The sequence below is a fragment of the Mirounga angustirostris genome, unplaced genomic scaffold (assembly GCF_029215605.1).
Source record: "Mirounga angustirostris isolate CCGP_5_RB_7025 unplaced genomic scaffold, mMirAng1.0.hap1 SCAF_16, whole genome shotgun sequence".
NCBI lineage: Eukaryota > Metazoa > Chordata > Mammalia > Carnivora > Phocidae > Mirounga > Mirounga angustirostris.
In genome coordinates this window covers 13,132,168-13,158,041 of record NW_026991724.1, presented here as the reverse complement: position 1 = coordinate 13,158,041, position 25,874 = coordinate 13,132,168, and the positions used below count along the sequence as shown (strand labels likewise).

Below are 25,874 nucleotides of genomic sequence, written 5' to 3'. Positions count from 1 at the left end.
TCCTATTCATTCTTCAGCCCTCAACTCAAGCATCACATTCTCAAGGAAGCTTGCACTGATATCTCTGGCTAGATCAAATTCTGTTACACGCTCTGTAAGTAAAGGGTAAAACACCTTTCTCTCCTTCTCTCTCATCAATAAAGGGGGGAGGGGGCCTTGAGTTAATCCTCTGCTAGCCATGTCCATTGAAACCTGAGAATGGACTGTGTTCCACTTATGGTAAAAACGCTTATGGCAAAAATGACACCCAGTCTTCATCTCTATAATCCCATTATTTCAAGCGTGTTACGTAAATGGGCTCATACGGTATGCTCTGAACATGTATGTACAAGTCTTGGCAGGAACATATGCTTTCATTTTCTTGGGTAAATATCTAGGAGTGGAATGGCTAGGTCATAGAGCAAGCATATATTTACTTTTTTAAAAACCTACTAAACTGTTTTCCAAAGTGGTTGTGTCATTTTACATTTCTACCAGCAATGTCTGACATTTCCACTATGTCACATCTTGCCAACACTTGATACGGTCAGGTGTTTTAATTTTAGTCATCCTAATAGATATGTAGTGGTGTCTCCTTGTGTTTTTTAATTTGTAGTTCCCTAATGACTAACGATGTTGAGCACCTTTTCGGGTATTTATTTGCCACCCATATATCATCTTTGTTGGAGTATCTGTTCAAATTTTCTGTCTATCTTTAGCTGGGTTGTTTGTTTTCTTCTTATTGAGTTTTGAGAGTTCTTCATATATTCAGGACTTAAATTTTACATTTAGATCTTCAATCTGTTTAGAGTTAATTTGTGTATGTAGTGCAAGATATGGACCAAAATTCATTTCATTGTATTTTTTTGTATACTGATATCCAATTGTTCCAGCACCATTTGTTGAAAAGATTATCATTTCTCCACTGAAATAACCTTTGCACCTTGGTCAGAAACCATTTGACCATATAGGTGCAGCTCTGTTGCTGAATTCTGTTCTTGTCCGCTAGTCTATTTAACTGTCCTTACCAACACTGCCACACTGTCCCCATTGCTACATTTGGTGGTCAGTTCTCAACTGTTGACCTGTTGATAGCATTTGATACCTTGAACAAGTCCCTTAAAGGAGAATCCTTCCAACACTTTCCTCACATGGTTCCTAGGATACCACCCTTTCCTGGGTTTCCTCCTACCTTATTAGATGCTTCCTCTCATCTCCTCTTCTGATTTTTCTTAACATTGGTGTGTACCAGTCAGGAATTAGTTCTTAAATTTCTTCTTTTTCTAAAAACAATTAACTTCCTGACAATCTCATCTAGTTTCTTGGCCTTAAAAAAAAATGCCATACCCTCAACTCCCAAATATGTATCTCCATCCTGAACCTTTCCTCGAACTCCTCATGTGTAAAGTCCACCACCTGCCTGAGATGCCTGCTTTCTTCCAGGTGGTAAACTTCACCTGCCAGGTGCGCTCCAAGCACACGCAGACCATCTTGCTTTCAAACCGCACCAACCAGACCTGGAACCTGCACCCCATCTTTGAGGGTGAGCACTGGGAGGGGCCTGAGTTCATCACCCTGGAGCCCCATCAGCAAAACAAGCCCTATGAGATCACCTACAGACCCCGCACCATGAACTTGGAGAACCGCAAACATCAGGTAGACTGAGGCTTCCCCCACCCGCTTTGGTTTCCGTGTGTGGTTGGAGGGGGAAGAGTGGTGCAAAAGAGGTGAGGAGACAGAGTTTAGGGGCTCAGAGAATGTTCAAATGAGAGGGGACCCCACGAACCATGTTGGAACAATAGGGAATCATGCAGATTATCGAGTCCAAAGCCTCTCTCGGTGCCCACATGTTTTCATGTATAGGAGATTCTCTTGGAATGAGGGGCACAGTTCTGAAAGAGTCCTGGACTAAGCATCAAGCAATTAATATTTAGCTTAATTGCACAAATAACATCATCGTGGCTGTAATAAAAATAAAAAAGGAAAGAAGCCGCAATCTTCAACCCTAAAAAAGGAGAACTCTCTTCTTCTATCTTCACTACCAGCCCTCATTCAGATGCAGTCACAGCTGCCATCATCACATACCCAAAATTGCCTTCTGTTTATTTTCACTTTACATTATATCAGGAACATTTTTCTGTTTCACTAATCTTTGTGATCATGATATTTAATGATTGTCTAATATTTCTTTGAATGAGAGTTCCCTAATTTATTTAACATTCCCCAGTTGTTGAATATGGAAGTTATTACAAAATTTTCATCAATATTATAAATGGTTTTAATATATGTGTATGTATGCAGCTTTTTCCTCTGGAGGGATTTTTAAATTCCCTCGGGTGAAGCCGCCGGCTAGCTCAATCGGTAGAGCGTCGACTCTCAAGTTCCTTGGGGTGGGGTTCCTGGTTCAAATACATATGAACATTTTTATGACTCTTAAAACATACTGCCAAGTTGCTTTCTAAGAGTTATGCTTATGTCAGGGCCTACGTTAACCCTGTGTTACTACCATGCCTGAGAGGTAGCTAATAAGGGACCTCCTGTGCCATTCTGACCATGCTTCTTCTCCTTAGGGCACCCTCTTCTTCCCCCTCCCCGATGGGACTGGCTGGCTGTATATGCTGCATGGGGTTGCTGAGCTCCCCAAAGCCGTGGCCAACATCTTCCGTGAAGTACCATGTAAGACGCCATACGTTGAACTCCTGCCAATCAGCAACTGGCTTAACAAGCCCCAGAGGTGAGGGAGTGGGGGGCAAGGAGTCAGGGTGGAGGAGATGGAGGAGGGAGGACATCCACTGTCTAGCCTGGCCTTTCACCTGGTCAGCACCTCTAGAGGACATTGAGGGACTGAAAGAATCAGAGACAAATTTCCCTGGTGTGGACAGGCACTGCCTGACCTCTAAGCTTCCAGACCCCCAGTGCTATCTGTGAATAGCGGAGTACCTCAGTCTCCTAGACCAGGGCCTGGCACAAAATAAGTGCTCAGTAAATGTTAGCTGTTATTATTGTCAAAATGAGAATCATGGTGGTTATTATCGAGTGCTCCACCATATCACCTCAGCCACTGGCCAGAGAAGGACGTCCCTTGGATCTTTAGTTGCAGTGGGAGTAGAGTAGAATACGAGGGCTAGAGAAACTTGAAGACCAGCAGCCTTGTCCCCTTCTTTTACAGAGAAGGAGCCAAAGGCTGGGAGAAGAGGTTTACTTACTGAAGGCTGCCAGGTAGCATAGTGGGTGAAGGCCCAGACCTAAGTTTGAATCCTGGTTCTACCAATAACTAGTCATGTTATCTGAGCATGCTTCCTCTTGGCCTCTATTTCCTCATTAGTAAGACGGAGGTGAGAATCATATGTACCTCCATGTGTTACTAGGAACACATGTGGAGCACTGACTCAGCACCTGGCACATAATAGGTGTCAGTAAATCGTAGTTATTGGTATTGTTAGAGACAAAGTAAAGACCAGAGCCCTGGACCCACGTGCTTGTCATAAAGTCAGGAGTAGAAATAGCACCTTTACTTCTTTCCTTTGGGCAGACAGTCACATTTTCTCTATCCTCTCTTCATGTGCTGCTGTGTCCCCCCAGGTTCCGGGTCATTGTGGAAATGATAAAACCAGAGAAGCCAGACCTAAGCGTCACCTTAAAAGGCCTTGACTACATTGATGTACTGTCGGGTTCCAAGAAAGACTATAAGCTGAACTTCTTTTCCCACAAGGAGGGACTATACAGTGCAAAGGTATCTACATGTTAAAAACATTTCCCTGGAACCCTGGAGGTTTGCCCTTGAGGTGATGATCCTGGTGTTAGGGAGTGAAGATGTCCTCCCACCGCCAGCCTATCCTTATCCTGTTGGGCTAACCATTTAGTGACCTGGCAAAGGCTTTCAGGATTCCAAGCCTCTTTAAGATGGAGCCAGACTCCAGGGCCATCCATCTGTCATGTAGACCCACACCAAACATTCAAAGCAGCAGAATCATGAAAATCCTTAAGTAGTGAAGGCCAGCAAACACCAGACCATAATAATAAGAAAAGATCCCTTTTTCTGAGTGCTGAGAGTGGCTAGCATCATACTGAACACTCAGTACACACAACTAGTAATGTAGAGCCAGGATTCAACTCAGAGCCACCTGCTCCAAGATACCACGGGGCCTTTCATGCATGAACTGTTTCTCCTAATCCGTTCATTAGTTCAACAAGTACCTATGAGCATACCTGCCACATACTATACTAAGTGCTGGCAGCACAGCAATGATCAAAACTAGGCACAGTCTCTGTCTTAATGGAATGCCCAGTCCAGTGAAAGAAGAAGGATATTAACCAAATAATGGTACTATGAATGTATAATTACAAAATGAGATATGCACTTTGAAGAAAAGGAGCACATATGGATCAAGTAGCTCAAGGGTGAGGTTAGGGCTGAAGATAATATTTGGAAATTACTCATTTGTAGATAATATGTAGAAATTACTTATTTAGAGATAGTATTAGAAGCTATGATGAAAGATGGAATAAGCTAGGGAAAGATTTTAAAGTGATAAAAGAAAAAACCTAGGAACGCATCTCCTCCCTCCAGAAGAGATAGTAGCAAACCCATGCAGTAGATGTCATCCTTTCCTACAACCACTGAGGTGGCCTGCTCCACTCAGATCACATTCACAAGCTGACAGAGAACCTTAAAATCAAGGTTTCATGAAACATCTGTAGGGGAAAAAAAGCCACTATAAATAGAAATACCAGCTCAACAAAGAGGAACCCCTAAGATAAAAGATGTATTAAAGCAAACAGAATATTTTTAGTGAATATTATTAATATCCTCAAAGGAATAAAGGAAGATAATCCTACCCATAATAGAAGAACAGGCTATTATGGAAGATAATCATTTAGAGACCTGGAAAATAAAAAATGAAATGTTTGTAATAGAATACCATAGAGAAAGGCTGAATAGTGTAATGAGGAAGAGATTACTAGTAAGTTAGAAGATAGAGCTGAGTAATAGCACAGATTTAAGCACATGAGCACAAAGAAATGGCAAGAATGGAAGGAAGTAATAAGTGCTGGAGAGGGTATGGAGAGATTGGATCCCTCATGCATTGCTGACGGGAGTGTAAATGGTGCAGCTGCTGCCAAAAACAGTCTGGCATTCCTTAAATGGTAAACATAGAGTTACCATGTGACTCAGCAATTTCACTCCTAGGTGTATACCCAGGATAAATGAAAACATACGTCCACACAAGAACCTGTACATAAATGTTCATAGAGGCATTATTCGTAAGAACCAAAAAATGGTTACAAACCAAATGTCCATCTATCCACCTAATAAGAAATCCAACACCCAAAAAACAAATAATCCAGTTAAGAAATAGGCAGAAGACAAGAAGAAAAGACTTCTTTTCCAAAGAAGACATCCAAATGGCTTACAGACACATGAAAAGATGCTCAACATCACTTATCGTCAGGGAAATACAAATCAGAACCATGATGAGATACCACCTCACACCTGTCAGAATAGCTAAAATTAGCAACACAGGAAACAACAGGTGTTTGCGAGGATGTGGAGAAAGGAGAACCCTCTTGCACTATTGGTGGGAATGCAAACTGGTGCAGCCACTCTGGAGAACAGTATGGAGATTCCTCAAAAAGTTAACAATAGAACTACCCTATGATCCAGCAATTGCACTACTAGGTATTTACCCAAAGGATGCAAAAATACAGATCCAAAGGGGTACATCCACCCCGATATTTATAGCAGCATCATCAAGAGTAGCCAAACTATGGAGAGAGCGCAAATATCCATTGACTGATGAATGGATAAAGAAGATGTGGTATATATGCAATGGAATATTATTCAGCCATCAAAAAGAATGAAATCTTGGGGCACCTGGGTGACTCAGATGTTGAGCATCTGCCTTCGGCTCAGGTCATGATCCCAGGGTCCTGGGATCGAGCCCCACATCGGGCTCCCTGCTCGGCGGGAAGCCTGCTTCTCCCTCTCCCCCTCCCCCTGCTTGTGTTCCCTCTCTCGCTGTGTCTCTCTCTGTCAAATAAATAAAATCTTTAAAAAAAAAAAAAGAATGAAATCTTGTCATTTGCAATGATGTGGATGAAGCTAGAGAGTATTATGCTAAGTGAAATAAGTCAGTCAGAGAAATACAAATACCATATGATTTCACTCATATGTGGAATTTAAGAAAGAAAACAGATGAACATATGGGAAGGGGGAAAAGAAAAAAAGGAGAGAGGGAAATAAGCCATAAGAGACTCTTAATGATAGAGAAAAAACTAAGGATCGATGGACAGAGGGAGGTGGGGGATGGGCTAGATGGGTGATGGGATTTAAGAGGGCACTTGTTGTGATGAGCACTGGGTGTTATATGTAAATGAATCACTGAATTCTACTCCAGAAACCAATATTGCACTGTATGTTAACTAAAATTTAATTTTTAAAAAAAGAGCTTCTAAAACAGAAAAACAAGATAATAGAAGGAAGAAAATACTTTTCAAAATAATTGAAGAAAATTTTCCAGGGCTATTTGAAAAAGACTGAGTCTTGTAATTGAAGGGACCCAACAACTTGCCAAATAGGGTGAATGAAAAAAAAAAAACACCTCACATCTAAATACATGAGAACAAATTTGTAGAAAACTGGGATAAAAAAGAAATTCCTAAATGATTCTAGAGAAAGTAAAAGGAAATAATCACAATAACATCAGATTTCTCATGATAACACTGAATACAAGAAACAGTGGAGGGGCACCTTGTTGGCTCAGTAGGTTAAGTGTCTGACTCTTAATTTTAGCTCAAATCATGATCTCTGGGTCATGAGCTTGATCCCCCGTGTTGGGGTCCACACTGGGCATGGAGCCTGTGAGCCTGCTTAAGATTTTCTCTCTTCCTCTCCCTCTGCCCCACCCCACCCCTATCACATGTGCATACATGCATGCTCACTCTCTTTCTCTCAAAAAAAAGGGGGGTAGGCAGTGGAGTAAGCTATTCATATAACTTAGAGTGATGTTCAATGTAGAATTTTTTCCAAACAAAACTATTACGAGGGCAAAATAAAGACATTTTTAAACATGCAAGGACTCAAAGTAACCTACCCATATATATAATCCATGTTTGAAAGAAGTACTATAAAATTAAAAGTTTTTTAATTAGCAAATTTTAAAAACAAGTAAGTGAATTCAAGAGGAAAACATAAGGATACAATGAACAAAGAATCAAAATTCAATTGATAGGTAATTTCAAATAATTGTTGAAAAGCAATCTGAAATGAATATTTCTTATGACCTCAATATAGGAAAAAGGAAGGGGAGGAATAAAATAAGGCAATGAAAAATTTTTTTCTCATTCAGTGGGAAGCAAATGGGGAAATAAAAGATGTTCTTTCATTCACCAGAAGGGTAGGGAAAGAATAAAGATAGTCATAAACTATAGATGTGAACAGAAAAATATAAGTAAATATATGTTTTAAAGTGTTAAGTAAAAATGATGGTGAACGCAGATCACAGAGTCTCTTTACAATAATATGTATTAAAATTAACAATACAAAAGTTTTTTAAAAATCAAAAGTACTTCTGATTATAATGGAATAACTACTCTTTCCACCATAAATGATCATAAAACTGGACAAAATTTCTGAGGCAAGTCTTCTCAGGCATTGGCAACAGGAGCACAATACTGCAATCCATCAAAGAGAAGAAAAGCTAATGAGATGAATCTCTATAATTGTCCTGGCTCTCTGCCAAGGGACAGTTTCCTGATTGCAGTGCAGTGAGCTGGAGTCTAAGCAAAGCACAGCTGCCCCATTGAACTGACAATGCAGAAATCAGAGTTTGGTGCAGTTGAAATAGCTAGTCTCCACAGGGTGGGAGAGGAGTGGAGGGAGCAATGCAGGAAGTGGCAGGGTGTTGGGAGGGAAGGGAGACAGAAGTCTGTGTGGGAGTTCCCCTCAAAGTCTTTGGCTGAGAGTTGTCCTGCACATGCACAAAATGAGACTACATGAGATTTGTCAGAGAACAGCTTCCAAAAGAGGTTGATAAACAAAGATACATTAATCAGTGCTGGGGAACATTGGAGGTTTGATTCGGCCAGATGAGGAGATTGCATTAACATCTCACCAACATCCTAAGAATCCAGTGAAATACCAGAAAGGCCAGAAGAAAGGACCATGCCCTTAGGATAAGTCCTTTTAGGCCCTTAAAAAGCCTAAAACTAAGCAACTACAAGATCTGCAGGAAGGGCAAAATTTGGAGATTGAATCCCACCAAGTTGGAAGGTCTTGAGAAACACCTTGAGCTTTCCACAGATCTGCTCTAACAAAGCATAAAACCAAACCTACACAACTTTAAGGTGATAAGTCAATAAGTCAGTGATTGAACTGCCTCCTAGAATAAAATCAACACTCTTACTAGGAAGATAACAGAATCCAGAATCTCTACAATGATCATCAGCAATGTGCAGTGCAGCAGCAGAAATTACTAGATTTGTGACAAAGCAGGGAAATGTGACCCATAGTCAAGAAAAATGTAGTCAATGAAAATGGACTCCAGGATGGGCCAGATATTGGATTTAGCAGACAAAGACCTCAAACCAGCTATTATAAACATGTTTAGAACTAAAGAAATCATTTCAAATAATTAAATAAGGACAGATAAGGAATCTCAGCAGAGAAATGGAAAGTATAAAAAAAGAACCAAATGGATATTCTAGAATTAAAATTAAAAATTTCAATAAACTGAAATGAAAGTTTCACTGGATGTTCTTAACAGCAGATTGAATTAAAAGAAAAAAGATTGAATAAAAAGAACCAGAGCCTCATGAACCTGTGAGAAAATACGAAATTTTCTAATACATGGGTAATAGGAGTCCCAGAAGAGAAGAAAGTGAGAATGGGGCAGAAAAGTATTTGAAAAAAAATTATGAAACTTCCCTGATTTGATTTTAAAAATACATATATTTAGGGGCGCCTGGGTGGCTCAGTCGGTTAAGCGTCTGCCTTCGGCTCAGGTCATGATCCCAGGGTCCTGGGATCGAGCCCCGCATCGGGCTCCCAGCTCCACAGGAAGCCTGCTTCTCCCTCTCCCACTACCCCTGCTTGTGTTCCCTCTCTCACTGTCTCTCTCTCTCTGTGTCAAATAAATAAAATCTTAAAAAAAAAAATACATATATTTATAGATCCAAGAAACTTGGCAAACCTCAAGCAGGAAAAATACAAAGATAACCATGATATACAAGAAAACCATGTCTGTGCACATCATAGTAAAACTGCTAAGAATCAAAGATAAAGAGAAAAGCTTGAAACAACCAGATATTTAAAAATATGCTACATACAGGGGACAATAATAAAAATGACCACTGACTTCCCTTCAGATATAATGGAAGCCATCTGCAAAGTGCTGAATTCTATCAACCGAGAATTCTTCATTCACTGAAAATATCCTTTAAAATGGAGATATTTTCAGATAAAAGAACATGAGAGAATTCAATGCCAGCAGACTTGTATCACTGAACAACATGCTAATAAGTATTCTTCAGTCTGAGGGAAAATGATACCCGACAGAAATCTGGGTGTACTGGCAGCAGAAGCTTATCATGCCAGTCGCAGGGGTGAGGGGACAATGTAGTGCAGTCGCAAGGGTGGGCTCTGGAGTCAGTTCAACCTTGTTCAAGTCCTGGCTCTGACACTTCTCCCTGCATGTGACCTTGGCAAGATATTTACCTTTGCTGAACTTCAGTTTCCTTGGGGAAAAAAAAAAAGAAAGAAAGAACCAAAACAAAACCAAACGAAAGAAAGAAAGGAAACAGTGAGGGGAATAATAATACTGCCTACAAGTTGTATACATTAAACAAGTACTTCTCGTGCCTGGCACACAGTAATCATTGATTAAATGTTAGATGCTGTCATTACCATTATTAGTATTATTGTCAATTTCAGCAGCAACTGGCATAGGAGTGAAGCCCACTACAGCATGAAGCTCTTAAGGTCTTGCTTGTTCTCTCTGGGGCCAGCTAGCAGTCCCCTGGGACACCTTCACCTTCAGCACTAGACAGTGCTGCTCTGGCCTCTTCTGAGCAAACCGGGCTGTTCCATCAGCTCTCACCTGGGAGGAGCCAGAGCGGAACTCCGCAGGAGAAAGGCTGGCTGGTGGGGGTGCAGACGGGGTGGGAGTGCCGATGTCAGCCTGGCACCTGTGCTTCATGTCTGCAGGCAATCCTAGCAGAGAGAAGGAGCTCCTTGAGACAGCAGGAGCCCCTCTGCTAACCCCCCTCCTCTGCCCTACTTCCTCCCCCTCTCCCTGCCAACCCAGGTGATCTTCCGAAATGAAGTGACCAATGAGTTCTTACACTACATGGTGAGTTTCAGGGTCATCCCTTCAGGCATCATCAAAACCATCGAGATGACGAGCCCCGTCCGGCAGAGCACATCAGCCTCCATCAAGGTGGAGAACCCCCTGCCCTATTTGGTGACCTTCTCCACGGAATGCAGGGTGCCTGACATCAGCCTGCCCTCCCAGTTTGTGGTGCCTGCCAACTCCGAGGTACGGCCCCGGCTACCAGTGGCCCCCTGATATCTGTGACAGAGGCTCTGCCTGTGAAGGGGGGTTGCCTCCTTGAGTTTGGGCCAGCCCTGACAGTGGTTGGGAAGGCAGGGGACGGTCCCTCAATCACACCCCTGATCTCCCCTTTCCCCTTCTGCCCCAGTCCTCACATGAACACGGGCATATGAGCGCTTGGGTTCAGACATATAAAAGGGACTTACTTATTAATTATGAAGCCTTGCCTCTGTCATATGCTTGTTTGCTTTGTTCAAATTGAAACTATTTTTGTTTTTTGCTAATTGTAAAGGTAACGTAGAATATATGTGGTGAAAAGGAAAGCAAGGGACATAGCGTATCGAGTGAATAGCACGTGCACCGTCATGCACATAACACTTGCTTATGCACAGACCCCTTCAGGAAGGATGCACAAGATACCTGTGCCCCGCTGGGAAGATATAGCCTGAAATTCTGAGCTGATGTGGCGATGAACTTTCTTTTGACTCTCTTCACTTTATGGCTCCAAACTCTCACTGTCCAGATTCCATCAAAAGCCCTTCTGTTCCTCTAACTTGAGCCCACCCACTTATTCCCTGTGCCCACTTGAGCTCTTCCTTCCCCTTCAGAACCCCAAATCCTTTTTGTTCCTCAGAGAGTCTCCATGCCCTTCATTTTGTCCTTATATTTTTCATCATGAATTATAAAAATCCATGCAGAAATGTGTAACATATATATATACATATAATGTATTAAAACACGTGTACTTAAACAACTATGAAGGAAATATCTGTACAACTAATACCCAGGCCAGGACATAAAAAATTGCCACCACCCCAGAAACCTGTCTCCACTCGCAGTACTGTCCATCACCCCTAAAAGTTACCACTGTCCTCATTTTGTAATAATTTCTTGCTTTTAAGCCATACGGTTTAGATTGGCCTGGCTTTGAACTTTATCCAAAAGAAATCATATAAACATTCTTCAGCGTTTTGTGTCTTTTGCTCAACATCGTGTGTCCTGATGGTCATCACATTGATGCACGCAGCTGAGGTTCATTCATCCCCATCGCTGTAGAATATCCATTCCATCATACAGCTATACCACAATTTAGATATCCATTCTACTGCGGCCAGACGTCTGTGTTGGTTTCAGCGTTTGGCTATCATGCTGTGGACCTCACCACAGAAGTGCCTTCCTGATGCACACGGCATGTGTTTTCCACAGCGTATGCCGAGGAGGAGAATCACCGGGTCACAGGGTGTGCATGCCTGAACTGCCAACCAAGAGATAACCTCCAGTCAGTAATGAGAGTTCACCAACTTTTGGCATTGTCACATTTTTAAAGGTTTACCAATCTGATAAAACTTGGGATCAACTAATAGCTCCTTGTGATCTTAATTTACCTTTTTACAAATAGATTGACTTCAGTTGGTTAATAGTCTGTGCAGGAGATCTGCCTCCATGCTCCTGAGTGAGAATGAACCAGTTTTCCTTTCTTGTACTCTTTGTCCAATTTGAGCATCAGCTCTGCCTGCAATAGAAAAAGAATTGGGGATTTACCTGCTTTCTCGATTCCGTGAAAGAGTTTATAAAAGATTGAAGTTATGTCTTCCTTGAACTCACAGATGAAGTCACTGAGCCCTGGTGTTTTCTTCTGGGGAAGATTCTCTGCTACTGACTTTATATCTTTCATAAGTTATTAAACTATTTAGATTTTCTGTTTCTTCCTGAATCAGTAACAAGAGCGTGGATGTTTCATCTGTATATTCAAAATATTGGCACAACATTGTTAATATCCTCTTACTACCTCTTCTCTGTGATGTTCTTTTCTCATTTCTAATATTGGTTATTGTGCCTTCTCTTTCTTGATCTGTCTTGTTAGAGGTTTCTCAGTATTATATCTTATATTCAAAGAGCCATCTTTTGGTTTTGTTGGTTCTCTTTATTGTATGTTTGTTTTCTAGTTGCTTGATTTCTACTTTTAATTATTTCCTTCTTTCTGCTTCCTGTGGGTTACTGGTGCTTTATCTAATTTCTAAGATGAGTGCTTAGTGCATTTACTTCTAGTCTTCTCTATTTTCCCTTACACACATTTAAGACTGTAAGTCCCCCTCTTAAGTGCTGCTTTAGCGGCAGTGTACAAACTTTTATATGCAGCATTTTTTATCATTAAGTTCAAAAATGTTCTAACGTTCATTATTATGAATATTTCTTTTTTGACTCACGGGTTATTACAAGTGTTTCCTAATTTCCAAACGTATGGATTTTTCTACATGTTGTTTTTTAAATTATTTTGTGGTCCTTATATTCCACATTATTTCAGTCCTCTAGAATTTGTTTAGACTTGCTTATGGCCCAATATATGATCTTTTTTTTTTAATCCTCCATTTATTTTTAAAAAGCATGTGTTTGCCATTTGGTGTTAATTCTCTGATATTTTGGTCTACTTGTTTGGTCAGATTTAAGAGAGCATGTTAAAGTCACTGTGATAGGGGATTTGTCTGTTTGTCCTTGTAGTTCTGTCATGTTTTTGCTCTATATACTTTGAAGCTCTATTACTAGTTAAATTAAAATCATAATATCCTTCTGATGATGTTATATTAAGACTTGATCATCTCACATTCCTGTTCTTCAAGAGTATCTTGGCCATTCTTGGCCCTTTGCATTTCCATATAAATCAGCTTGTCGTGTTCCTCCAAAAAAATTAAATAACCTATTAGGATTTTGATTGGATTATTTTAAGAATGTATTAGCTGCCAAATTACCCTAAAAATTAGCAACTTAAAACTGTAAGCATTTATTATCTACAGAGTTTCTGAGGCTCAGAAATCCAAGAGTAGCAGCTTCGCTGGGTGGTTTGGGCTGAGGATCTTTCCTGAGGGTGTAGTCACTTGTCAGCCAGGACTCCGGGCACTTCAAAGGCTTGACTGGGGCTGGATAACCTGCTTCCAAACTCACTCGTGGTTTTTGGAAAGACCTTCGTTCCTTGCTGGCTGTTGGCTGCAGGCTTCAGTTCCTCACCACGTACACTTCTCCCTAGAGCTGCTTTCACCATGACAGCTTGCTTCCCCTAGAGCGAGTGACCTAAGAGAAGCAGAGAACAAAGGAGAGAGAGCATGCGCGAGACAGAAACCACAGTCTTTTCCTCTTAATCTCAGGAGTGATATGCCGTCTCTCTGCCATATACTAGGGGTCACACAGACCAGCCCTGGTCCAACATGGGAGAGGATGACCCACTGGGGGCCATCTAGGAACTGCAGAACGATGTTGACTAGAAAGGCGATAGACAGCATCCTTGCCTTTTTCCTAATCTTGAAGGGAAAGCTTTCAAAGTTTCACCATTTATTATGTTTATTTTGGGTTTCTTATAGATACCCTTTATCAAATTAAGGATGTCCCCTTCTATTCCTAGTTTGCTAAGAGCTTTTTTTAAAACTCCATGAATGGATGTAATTTTATCAAATGCCTTTAACTGCATCTATTGAGATGGTCGAATCATTGTTCTCCATTTAATCTCTCAATGTGGCAACTGATTGGCAGTTAAATGTTAAACCAGCCTTTCATTCATGGAATAAACCCATCTTTGCCATAAAACACTTTCTTCTTTATATATTGCTGGATTAGCTGGATAACATTTTTATTGGGCACTTTGTATGTATGTTTGGGGCAGGGAGGACTGGCATCCAGTTTTCTTTTCTCCTATTAGCCTTGTTTGATTTTGATATCAAAATCATGCTACCTGAAGTAGGTTCCCTCCTTTTCTCTTCTTTGGGAGAATTTGTGGAATACTTAGATTATCTAATAGAACTTACAAGTAAATCTTTATGATCCTGGAATTTTGTTAAGAGAAAACTTTTCTACTATTGCTTAAATCTCTTTAATGGTTAGAGAACTACCTAGGTTTTCTTTATCTACTTGAGTCTGGTTTTGTAAGTTATATCTTTCATACATTTTCCCATTCTCATCTAATTTTTTTTTAATTGTGGTAAAATCATCTAAATACGTATACTCTATTCTTTTCTATTAAACATCTACAACAACTTTAACAATATCCTCTTTTTATTCTATTTTTCAATGAGAAGAACTAGTTCTTTTTTAAAAAGATACTATACCTACTCATAATAAAAACAAGATTTTAGGGCACCTGGGTGGCTCAGTTGGTTAAGCGACTGCCTTCGGCTCAGGTCATGATCCTGGAGTCCCTGGATCGAGTCCCGCATCGGGCTCCCTGCTCGGCGGGGAGTCTGCTTCTCCCTCTGACCCTCCCCCATCTCATGTGCTTGCTCTCTCTCATTCTCACTCTCTCAAATAAATAAATAAAATCTTCAAAAAAAAAAAAAAGATTTTAACTATACAAAAGTCTATGGAAGAGAAAATGAAAGTCCCCAAATCCCATTTCCTTCAGCCTAAGATAACTGCTGGTAACAATTTGAAATACATCCTTGCTGTCTCTGTTCTATACCTGCAAAGACATAATCTTCTCCATAAAAATGGGCACATGCTTTATATACATTTATGAAACGTCCTTCCTTTGACTTACAATATCATCAACACCTTTCATGGCAATGCTTATCGCTCTGCCTCTTCCTTTCTAATGGCTACATACTATTTCACCAAAGTGGGTAAACTATGATTTATTTAGCCGAGTTCTTACTGCTCAACTCATTTGAATTGTTTCCCTTATTTTGTTATTATAAGTCATACTCTTGATTCTTATTTTGTTTTGCCATGGGCGATAATAGAAGGAGGAGAAAATCTTTCCCAGTTGAAGGTAGAACCCAGGATGCTGTTCTGAGATTGGCTATGAGCAAAGAAAGAGCTGCTTGACCTTCAGCCCTCCTGCTGGCAGTACTCACCCCCATCGCCATAAGTGTGTGTTTCTCAAGAGAAGATCTAATACCTTTTAGATTCAAAAAGATTCCAGATATATAAATACCTCTAGGGTATTTCTAGGGAAAGCCGGAAGGGATACAGAGGAGAAAAAGGGCTATTTGGACAGAGATTCCCTGGGCTCAAGATCAGTGTGAGCATTTGCTGTGAAGCAGCATTTCTGCCACCAACCTACTCTGAGGTCACTGGGTAGCAAGGGATGGGTTGGACTCTTGGCATCATGGGAGCCTCTGTCTTCTCTTGCAGGGCACATTCTCATTTGAATTCCAGCCCCTGAGAGCTGGAGAAACCTTTGGGAGACTAATGCTGCACAACAGTGATTTGGGTTACTACCTGTATGAGCTCAGTTTGAAGGCCACGCCAGCACTGCCTGAAAAGCCCATCCACTTCCAGGCCATTCTTGGCAGCGGTCAGAGCATCTTTGCCAAGTTCACCAATTACACCCGGCAGAAGACAGAATACTACTGCAGGGTGAGTAGCCACTGTCCCACCCTCTGCCCTTCCCTTGCCAGAAGTCTGAGCTTAAAAAGAATAGAAGGAGGATACAGGGGGTGCAGAAATATGAAACTCAGAGGGAGTCAAGGGCTTCATCTAGCCTGGAAACTCCCAGCTAGAAACAGCATCAGGCTGGCTTCTTCCTTACAGACTCTATCTTAACAAGCTGGGGTAGGGGTGGGGAGAGTTTTGCTTCCCACAGCATGTACAGCGGTCACTAGAAGAGACAGTAGGCCCGAGACCAGGGGCATCCTGATGCTGTCATCGATTACAGGCGGGGAGTGTATCATCCCCCTCTTCGGAGTGACTCTGCCCCCGAAGCCCCAAGGTCCCTTCCTGATCCGGGCAGGGTACAACATAGTCATCCCCTTCAAGAACATTTTCTATCATCCAGTCACCTTCTCCTTCATTGTGGAGAACCCAGTCAATGAGTATAGGCTGTGAAATCCAACAGCCTTGGATTTGAACCCTGGCTTACTCTTGAATACTTACTCTTTGAATACTTTACTAAAGCTCTCTAACCTTTTCTAGAAATGGTAATAATACCCCAACCTCACAGGATTGCTCGAAGGCCTTTAAAAGATGCATACAAAACTGTTTTCATAGAGCCTAGCTCATAGTACATGCTTCATATATGTTACCTATTATATAATTTGGAATCCAGGTTTAACCACTGAAACAGAAACCCAAAATAACAACAAAAATAAAAGTTACTCTTCTGTCAGATAACAGTGTGAACGTAAGCAGTTTGGGCTGGAATGGTAGCTCCATGACATCAGGTATCCAGACTCCTTCTATCCTGAGGCTCTTCCCTCTGTAGGGAGTTGCTTTGGTCCACAGGGACCAAGACGGCTTACCATGATGTCTGCATTCCAGCCAGCTCCAGGGGAGATGGCGAGGAGCTCTATTTATCCCTTCCACTCACATTCCCTTGAACAAAATTGTGTAAGACCACATCTAGCAACAAGGGGAGCTAGGAGGTGCAGCCTCCACACTGGGTTCCATGGCTACAGTCAAGAGGCCCGGGCTCTTGATCAATCATATCAGTCAGGAGAAGCTAGGTTATGCTATAGTAACAAACAGCCCCGATATCTCGGTGGCTTAAAACAACCAAGGTTTGTCCCTCATTTGTGCTACCTATCCAGTGAGGGTCAGCAGGGGACTCTGTTCATCACAGCCATTCAGGGATCCAGGCTGAAGGGCCACCACCAGCTCAGACGTCTCAGGTCATAGTGCCAGAGGGGTGAAAAGATCCCAAAGGGCCTTGCACTGACAAGCGAGTGCCCTAGTGTGGAAGTGACCCCTTTCACTTCTGCTCAAAACTAACTGTTGAGAACTAGACCCCCCCCCCATCCATGAGGAGCCAGAGTGTTCAGCCTTTCATGGGTGTGGGAGAAGAGAAGAGCCAGATAGGGGGGCCACTAGTGAAGGCCACACTTCTGTAACCCTGCTTGGTATATCTGGCAAGTCATTTAACATTGCTTGGCCTCAATTTCTTTGTAGCAAAATGGGTATAATAATTAGTATTACCTACTCTTCAAGGGACTTATAAGGGCACAACTTTTAATGACCTGCCCAGCCTCATACAAACGTAGGTTAGTTGATGTCCGAGAGCGGGTGGGCAGGCGGGGGATGGGCCCGAGCTGCCCGTGTGCTCTGTGGGATCCCTTGTGAACCAAGTGCATTTCTTCCTCTTTCAGACTGACTGTCAAGACTTCCACACGGAAAAGATCATTAACGCAGCCCCAGGGGCTCAAGGAGGCACGGAAGTCAGTGTGGAGGTCTATTTTGAGCCCAGCCACCTGGGCGAGACCAAGGGCATCCTGATGCTGTCATCGATTACAGGCGGGGAGTATATCATCCCCCTCTTCGGAGTGGCTCTGCCCCCGAAGCCCCAAGGTCCCTTCCTGATCCGGGCAGGGTACAACATAGTCATCCCCTTCAAGAACATTTTCTATCATCCAGTCACCTTCTCCTTCATTGTGGAGAACCCAGCCTTCTCTGTTCGTGCTGTAGACTCCGTGCGGCCCAAGAAGATCAACAATATCACTGTCTCCTTTGAAGGAAACCCGTCAGGCAGCAAAACGCCCATCACCAGCAAGCTGATTGTGTCTTGTCCTCCCAGTGAAGGCAATGAAGCAGGTGTTAAATGGGTTTATTACCTGAAGGGAATCACCCCTTAGTGGTAACTAAGGTCAGCTACATCAATGGAAAGCCATCTCCTCAACCTTAGAATCTATGTATTATTCTACCTTGGCGAAGAACAGAGAAAATAGTCAGAATTCTACAGCTACTGTTTTATCTCCTCCTTCAATTATCGGGGCACTTATTTCCATATTATATGCATTCCAAATATATATATATGAAATATATATATATTCCATATTACACATGCCAACAACAACAACAACAAAAAAAAGCTATGTTGCACTTCACAAGGGCAAGTCCCTGAATTTAGTTTCTAATCATATCCCCAAAGCTCAAGGAATGATCCCCATTTTTAATAAGATGACATAGATATCACACTCATGACCTCCTATCAGATAGCACTTAGTGCATGACACTGGGCCCCCACAGTGCCTTTTAAAAATCCATAATGGTTCAAAGAGCTCTTAGACATGACTCTCTTTTGAAATGATATTTTATTCTGCTTTCATGTAAAAGCCAAACAAGACACTATTTTCAAAATGATAATGGATGACACCTGCACCATTATTGCAGGGCCAGGGGCCGGGGATGATCCCTCCATCTCTGAATCCTGTATCTGTTCCCCACAGAAAGTTCTCCCTGAAGGCCGGGTCCCGGAGAAATGCAGAGCCCCCAGTCCCCCACTCCCAAGCCCAGCCCTGTGCAGAGCAGTCAGCCCGTAGCACAGCGATTCCCTACCTGTCTGCACGTCCCAATCGGCCAGTTCTGCTCCAGACCCTTCCACCTCACATTCTGATTTAATTAGTCTGGGGAGGGATGTGGGCGTCCTTTTCTCTTCCAAATTTGTACAGCAGTGTTGAGAACCAATGCTACAAGTCCTACACCCACCTGGCCATTAATGCTGCAACGGAGTCAGGGATCTACTTCCAAGGGAGGACCACACCGCAATCTGATGTGGTTAAACTGCAGCCATTCTGTATGTACAGGAAGGGTGAGGTCTAAGTCAGTGCCTTTCTTAAGAGGGAAAGCACCAGGGAAGCACCACCTCCAAGGAGGAGTGGGACATCTGCCTTAGCCCAGACTCTAGCCCTGGGTCCTGCAATGTGTATTAATAGGACCACTTAAAAAAATAATTATAATAATAGGACCACTTACCTGTTGGCGCCACCTGATGAAATAAAGATGATTGCGACTGGCCCTGGAGTGGATTTGCTTCTGCACGCTCATGCCTGAGGGTCCCCTGTCGCCACCTCCTCCCCCCTCGGCATCCCCAACAGCCTACCTGCCAGAGAGGGAGAAAGCATGAAAGGAGATGACGAGTGCTCCCAACAGGGGGTTCTGAAGAATGGTCCCTGGCCCAGCAGCTGCAGCATTCCCCAAGGAATGCATTAAAAATGCACATCCTCAAGGCACACCCAGACCTGCAGAGTCAGAAGCTCCAGGGGTGTGGCCCAGCAACCCTTATTGTGTTTTAGAGGTCTTACGTCTTAAAACACATAAACCTTATGTGTTTTAAGAAGCCCTTATTGCTTTTTAGAGGTGTGGTTTCCTGTTTGTTTGTTTGTTTAATGGAGGGAGAGTCTTCTCATCCTTTTGTACCTCCCCCCCAACTCTCAGCCCAGTAGACCCTGCGCTCAGCTAAAGTATTTGCAGACCTACAGGTAACTGTCGATCTGCGGAACCACTAAAGATGCTGTTAAGGGACATAAGGCAAAAACTAGATGCAGATTTTCCAGATGGTTAAATGAGCAAAGAGCACACCGCGCAGCCATCTGAGAGGATGCGGAGATCAATGAGCACACGCTATGACTAGCAAACACCCAGAGTCTGATGAAAGCAGGGCTTTTCAACTTTTGTTATCTACTGAAATCACCCAGAGGGCTTGCTACCCCACAGGCCATCAGGCCCCATCCTCAGAGGGTCTGATTTAGTAGCTTTAGTTCCCCGTGAGGCCGTTGCTACGGGTCCGAGGAGCACGCTGCCCAGCACAGCTGTGAAGCCGCAACTGCCTTGCCCCAGCACCAGCTGGGACGGACGTGCTAGGGGTGCAGGATCTGGGGCTGTCCCAGACCTCCTGGATCAGCGTGTGCATTTTAAGGCATCTCTAGGGGACGATGCGCACTCTGCAGCTAAGAGCGGTTGCCTTAAAGGCGACTATGGAAGCTGAGCCTTTGTGGGACCCACAGCCCTGCTGCTCTCCAGGAGGACCCTAGACCCTGGCCACTTCCCAAGTGTCACCACCAGCCAAGTGGCGCCGGGTGGCCAGGGCCAATTCCCCTACCTCAGCCCTACTCCAGCTCTCCCTAAGCCACTGAGTCTAGAGCCCAAAGCCGCCTGGTCTGGAGTGAGGAAGCAGGCCTTCTCCCTGGGACCGAAGCTCAGCTCAGACCCTGCCCCAGCAGGAACACCTCTCCAGGAGGACTTAAGATATGATATATCTCTTCTCTTGAGGTCTTTCTCATACTTCCTCCACCTCAAAAAGACAATAACAAAATTGTTTCATTTTGGCAAACCTGGGATTGCCAAGTACTTCACCAGAGGCCTGGGGGAGAAGCTTGGTGAAAATGAACACTCTGACACAAGCTAGTGGAAATTTCCCTCTAAGGATACATTCTCAGCAAAGCAGACCACCTAGCCTAGAAGTGTCTGAGTGTGGCCGGCCTGGCCAGGACTGGTCACCGGGGTCAGAGGAGTGAGCACGTGGAGAAGGCAACGGTGGCCTTGGGCTTTCTTAACCCCACAGCCAGTCCAGGAATGCATAAATAACCTTAATTAGTTGGCATTTTCCAAGAGATCAGAGAAAAGAAACCACCTTTTCTTCCCCCCTGAGGAATTTCTGAACTAAAGGTAGGACAAAGCATTGGTTTGGGCCTTGAGTAAAAAACTGGTTTCTTAGCAACCTAGTCCAGAATGTGATTTCAAGAGAAAAGAGTTCCTTCTGGTCAAAACATTACTGTTTCAATTATTAAAAACTATCTCACTATGACCCTTGGGAAATTCGGTTCACCTTTAAGAAAAAGCCAAACCAAACAGCAAAAGAAACAGATGAAACATTATATTAGATATGGTCCAGTGGAAGTGAATACACACCAGAGAAATAGGTCCAAATCATTCCCATTGACTTAATTTTTTTCATTGTTTTGCATCAACCATCATCAAAAATCCTAAAGACATAAACTTGGCAAAGACATTTGGAAACGTCCTTATTGGTGCCACCTGGAATCAAGGTAAGAGGAGGAAACTACTAAGCAAAACATTTTTTCTGGCGACAGATCTAACTTTGGAGCAGTTTCAGATTGGTGGTCCACCCACCTTCAGTCATTGGACTGTGCTGGGAAAAGTTTTAAAAGCTGTGAAAACCCTGCTGGTAAAGGAAAGCACTTTTTTCACAGATTTTTCTAGACACAATGCCTCCATGACTTACTGACTTTTGGGTTAGCTTTTGTACTTGTTCGTATGGCTGCATAACAAATTCCCATAAATCCAGCAGCTTAAAACAACACGAGTTTCTCATCTCACAGTGTCCATGGGTCAGAAGTCCAGAATGGACTGAACTGGGTTCTTGGCTCAGGGTCTCACAGGCTGAAATCAAGATGCCAGCCAGCTGCATCTTCATCTGAAAGCTCAATTAGGAAAAGATCCACTTCCAAGTTCCCCTGGTGTATTGACAAAATTCATTTCCTTACAGCCATATGATTGAAGTCCCCATTTTCTTGGCAACTGACAACCCTCAGGAGATCAGTGTTGGCAACTAGAGGGCATTCTCAGGTCTTTATCATGTGGCCAATCAGAGATAGTTCACTTTTGTTACTGTTTACTCTTCAAGGACAGCAGGAGAATCTCTCTCCTGCTTCAGATGCCTTCTGACTATTATTAAGGCCTCATCTGATTAGGTTGGACCCACCCGGGATAATCTCCCTTTTTATTTACTAAAGTCAACTGATTAGGGACTTTAACTACATCTACAAATTCCCTTCTGCTATATAACATAACTGTTGGAGTGACAGTCCACTGTATTTACAAGTCTTGTTCACACTCAAGGGGAGGGGACTATACAGGGTATGTACCCAAAGGGAACATACCTTTGGGTCTGCCTACCACACCCCCTCACTTGTGTCCCATAGATTCTGATCTATGAATTGAGGATAAGACTCTATTTTCAACTTTGTTGTCAGATTCACATGCATACTTTTCACTCATTAGAAAAAGTACCGTCATGTATTATGCTCATATTTAATACTCTTTGGGCTCCACTGTGGTCCAGTCTTTGTCCTAAGATCTCTGTCCACTATGGAAGCTTACAATAAGGAACTCTGTCTGATGCATCTGCCTGTTAGCCACAATACATCCATAAAGTGCTTTTAAAATGTTGCCACATTTAAAAAAAACACAAACGCAAAAAAACAAAAAACAAAAAACCCAGCCCTCTAAGGTATTCAAGCACGATAAACACACTCTCCGGAGTCCCAAATGGTGGGGAGACAGCCACTGTTGGTACCTGAGATTTTTAGGTAGTAGACAGGTAGTATTGTTTTTAATTAAGAATTTATTTTAGGGGCGCCTGGGTGGCTCAGTTGGTTAAGCAACTGCCTTCGGCTCAGGTCATGATCCCGGAGTCCTGGGATCGAGTCCCGCATCGGGTTCCCAGCTCGGCGGGGAGCCTGCTTCTCCCTCTGACCCTATCCCCTCTCATGCTGTTTCTCTCTCTCTCTCTCTCAAATAAATAAATAAATAAAATCTTAAAAAAAAAAAAGAATTTATTTTAGGGGCGCCTGGGTGGCTCAGTCATTAGGCGTCTGCCTTCGGCTCAGGTCATGATCCCAGGGTCCCCGGATCGAGCCCCGCATCGGGCACCCTGCTCGGCGGGAAGCCTGCTTCTCCCTCCCCCACTCCCCCTGCTTGTGTTCCCTCTCTCGCTGTGTCTCTCTCTGCTAAATAAATAAAATCTTAAAAAAAAAAAAAAGATTAAAAAAAAAAGAATTTATTTTAGGGGTGCCTGGGTGGCTCAGTTGTTAAGTGTCTGCCTTTGGCTCAGGTCATGATCCCAGGGTCCTGGGATTGAGCCCCGCATTGGGGTCCCTGCTCTGCAGGAAGCCTGCTTCTTCCTCTCCCACTCCCCCTGCTTGTGTTCCTGCTCTTGCTCACTCGCTCTCTGTCAAATAAATAAAATCTTTTAAAAAAAATTTTTTAAAGAATTTATTTTAATGTTTTAAAAACATGTAACTATTCACAGCCATGATTTTAGCACATAAGACTAAAGTAAGATTTTTGAAGTAAGTTGGTTTGAGAAACAATTTTTTTAACAGTACAGGTGGTTAGAATATGGCGAAACTAACGACGGTATTACTCCAATTTGGGGAACATTGCCACATGCAAAACTGGTGACTAAATAGTAAATGAACTAATGGATTCAATAAGTATTTAGTAAGTTATGCTAAGTAAGTCAGGCTCCATGAGACCCTTCGTGCTCCCAAACGTACACAGAAGCCCACCACGCGCCTTGCCAACCACGTGCGGGCACTTGAGTGCACGGGACACGCGCCCCACACAGCCCCATCTCGAACCACACGGGGGCGTGAGGAGAGGAGGTGGAGCCTTGTGGGGGCGTGGACAACGCACCTGCAGCCTGCGTGCGGGGGCGTGGCTGGCGAGGGGCGGGTCCTCGCGGCGGAAGGCGGAAGCGGCTGCAGAGTCACGTGATCCGAGTAATATGGCCGCTGCCCCTTGAGCACTGCCGGTGCCGGGCGGGAGCGGGTCGCGTAAGCCGTTGGGAGGTCGGGAACAGGTGTGCGGGGGCTGGGTCCAGGCCCGGGTTCCGAGACGGCGCCAGGCGGCGGAGCGAGGCAGGCAGGCCCAAGGCGGCGTGGTCCATGAGCCGGCGCCGCAGGCAGCGCGGAGCCGCAGACTCCCCCGGCCCCGGCGCCGCCCGGGCAGCCGCGGGCTGAGGAGTCGCGGGGCTCCGGGGAGCGCCCGAGCTGCCACCATGAACCCCGAGAAAGACTTCGCACCGCTCACGCCCAACATCGTGCGCGCCCTCAATGACAAGCTTTACGAAAAGCGGAAGGTGGCAGCGCTGGAGATCGAGAAGTAAGACGCCGGCACCTGGGTTTGGGCGTGGGGACCAGAGCCAGGACCCCGCCCTGGCTGCGCAGGGCTCCTGCTCTTTGGGGGGACTCTTCACGCCTTTCCAGCCAGTTTTAGGCCCTTAGCGCAGCGCAGGAGAATAGGAGTCCTAGCTTTGCTTTTGACGGGCTGTATGACTTGAGCCAAGTTCTCTAACCGCCGTGGTGCCCCAGAGGACTGCCGTGCGAATAAAGCGACAAAGCGTTATGTGTAGTGCTATAGCACAGTGCCTGGCACACGGCTTGTCTTCCGTGTGGACTCCATCAAAACCTGCAAATCAGAGAGGGGCCTCTGTGATGGGAGGGAAGTGGGAAGCATAAGCATATGCTAATGATGTTGACCTGCCTCATTTCTTACCCAGCTTCTGAAAAGTGAAAGGGACTGTTGAGTGACCAAGTGGAGAAATCAGGTCCGAAACCTCAAGACTCAGAGGGCTGTTTATTTTATCTCTGCCATATCACCCTTCCCTGCAGGTGGAAGGAATAATCTGACCTTTCTTACTTCTACACTCTTACTATATGTATGTGTAAGGATGATCTGACTTTTTGCTTTATTTCCCAGTGTACAAAACAAGGTGTTCAACTAGGAATGTTTCATTCATTAAGATTTTCTGCTGTTATTTTACATTTGTTTTTTGGTTTTTTTCAGTCAAATCTTTGTGATAAAGTCAGGTGGGTGGGTGATTTCAAAAAAAGCGGAAAGAATCAGGCTGTGAAATTTGGAAGAATGCCAGACTGGGAGTCAGGACACATGGATTGTAGTCCTCCCCTCTCCAGTAGGATACCCACTGGCCCTGCGTGGCTATTTATGCATAAATTATTAAAGATAAAATAAAAATTTTAAATCAAGTTCCTCAGTCACACTACCCATACTTTAGATGTTCGGTAGCCACATGTGGCTGTTGGCGACCGTCATGGAAAGTACAGGTCTTAGAACCTTTGCATCACTGCAGAATGTTGGACAGCTCCAGTCTAGTCCATGGTGTGATACTCATTCTTTGACCTTGGGTAGATTGCTTCACTCAGGGTTTCTTAACCTCAGCATGATGGACATTTTGGGACAGATAAGTCTTGGTTGTGGTGGACTGTCCTGTGCATTGTAGGATTTTTAGCAGCATCATTCATCTCTACCCAGTAGATACCAGTAGTTCTCCATCATTTGTAACAACCAAAAATGTCTCCAGACAATGTCTCCAAATATCTCCTGGGAGTGCAAAAAATCACCCCAGGTGAGACTCACTGCCTTAACGGCTTTTGGTTTTCCTTTCCTCCTCGCCTAAAGGGTTTGGACTGTGTTAAGAGGACCCTCTCATTCAGCACTAACATTCAGTATGTCCCAAACCACCTAGCTGCTTTCATCAAGCACCACTTTCTTGTCTGCTCTATTTCCATACTTCTGCTTGTTTATGCCCTGGCTATTACTAATGCTAGCAAGTCTTTTTTTTTTTTTTTAATTTTATTTTATTATGTTAATCACCATACATTACATCCTTAGTTTTTGATGTAGTGTTCCATGATTCATTGGTTGTGTATAACACCCAGTGCTCCATTCAATACGTGCTAACAAGTCTTAAAGATGAGTATCACTGTACTGAGTAGGAGACTTAGAGCTGATGTATCGACATGGCTCCATGTCCATGGGTTTTATTGGCTTTGAAGCTACATTGACACCTGATTTTGGCCGTCACCCAGTCTGTTCTCAGGAATG

The 25,874-nt window shown here is 43.6% G+C and overlaps 2 protein-coding genes across 4 annotated transcripts in view; both read left to right on the top strand.

The window, feature by feature from the left end:
* HYDIN (HYDIN axonemal central pair apparatus protein) overlaps positions 1-18,533 on the top strand; it is a 358,851-nt gene extending 340,318 nt beyond the window's left edge. The window contains exons 81-86 of the mRNA XM_045890776.3: positions 1,423-1,635; positions 2,550-2,713; positions 3,562-3,712; positions 10,284-10,514; positions 15,648-15,872; positions 17,597-18,533. Coding sequence (XP_045746732.1) covers positions 1,423-1,635; positions 2,550-2,713; positions 3,562-3,712; positions 10,284-10,514; positions 15,648-15,872; positions 17,597-18,079 — 1,467 coding nt within the window. The 3' untranslated portion in view covers positions 18,080-18,533. The remainder of the gene's footprint in view (positions 1-1,422; positions 1,636-2,549; positions 2,714-3,561; positions 3,713-10,283; positions 10,515-15,647; positions 15,873-17,596) is intronic.
* A 5,201-nt stretch (positions 18,534-23,734) lies between these two features.
* The window catches only part of VAC14 (VAC14 component of PIKFYVE complex), a 100,708-nt gene continuing 98,568 nt past the window's right edge, over positions 23,735-25,874 (top strand). For 2 of the 3 annotated variants that reach the window (XM_045890775.2, XM_064581247.1), the window contains exon 1: positions 23,736-24,131. In XM_045890775.2, coding sequence (XP_045746731.1) covers positions 24,028-24,131 — 104 coding nt within the window. In that variant the 5' untranslated portion in view covers positions 23,736-24,027. Of the gene's footprint in view, positions 24,132-25,874 lie in introns of all 3 variants that reach the window. The other variant, XM_054511265.2, reaches the window with a different exon arrangement.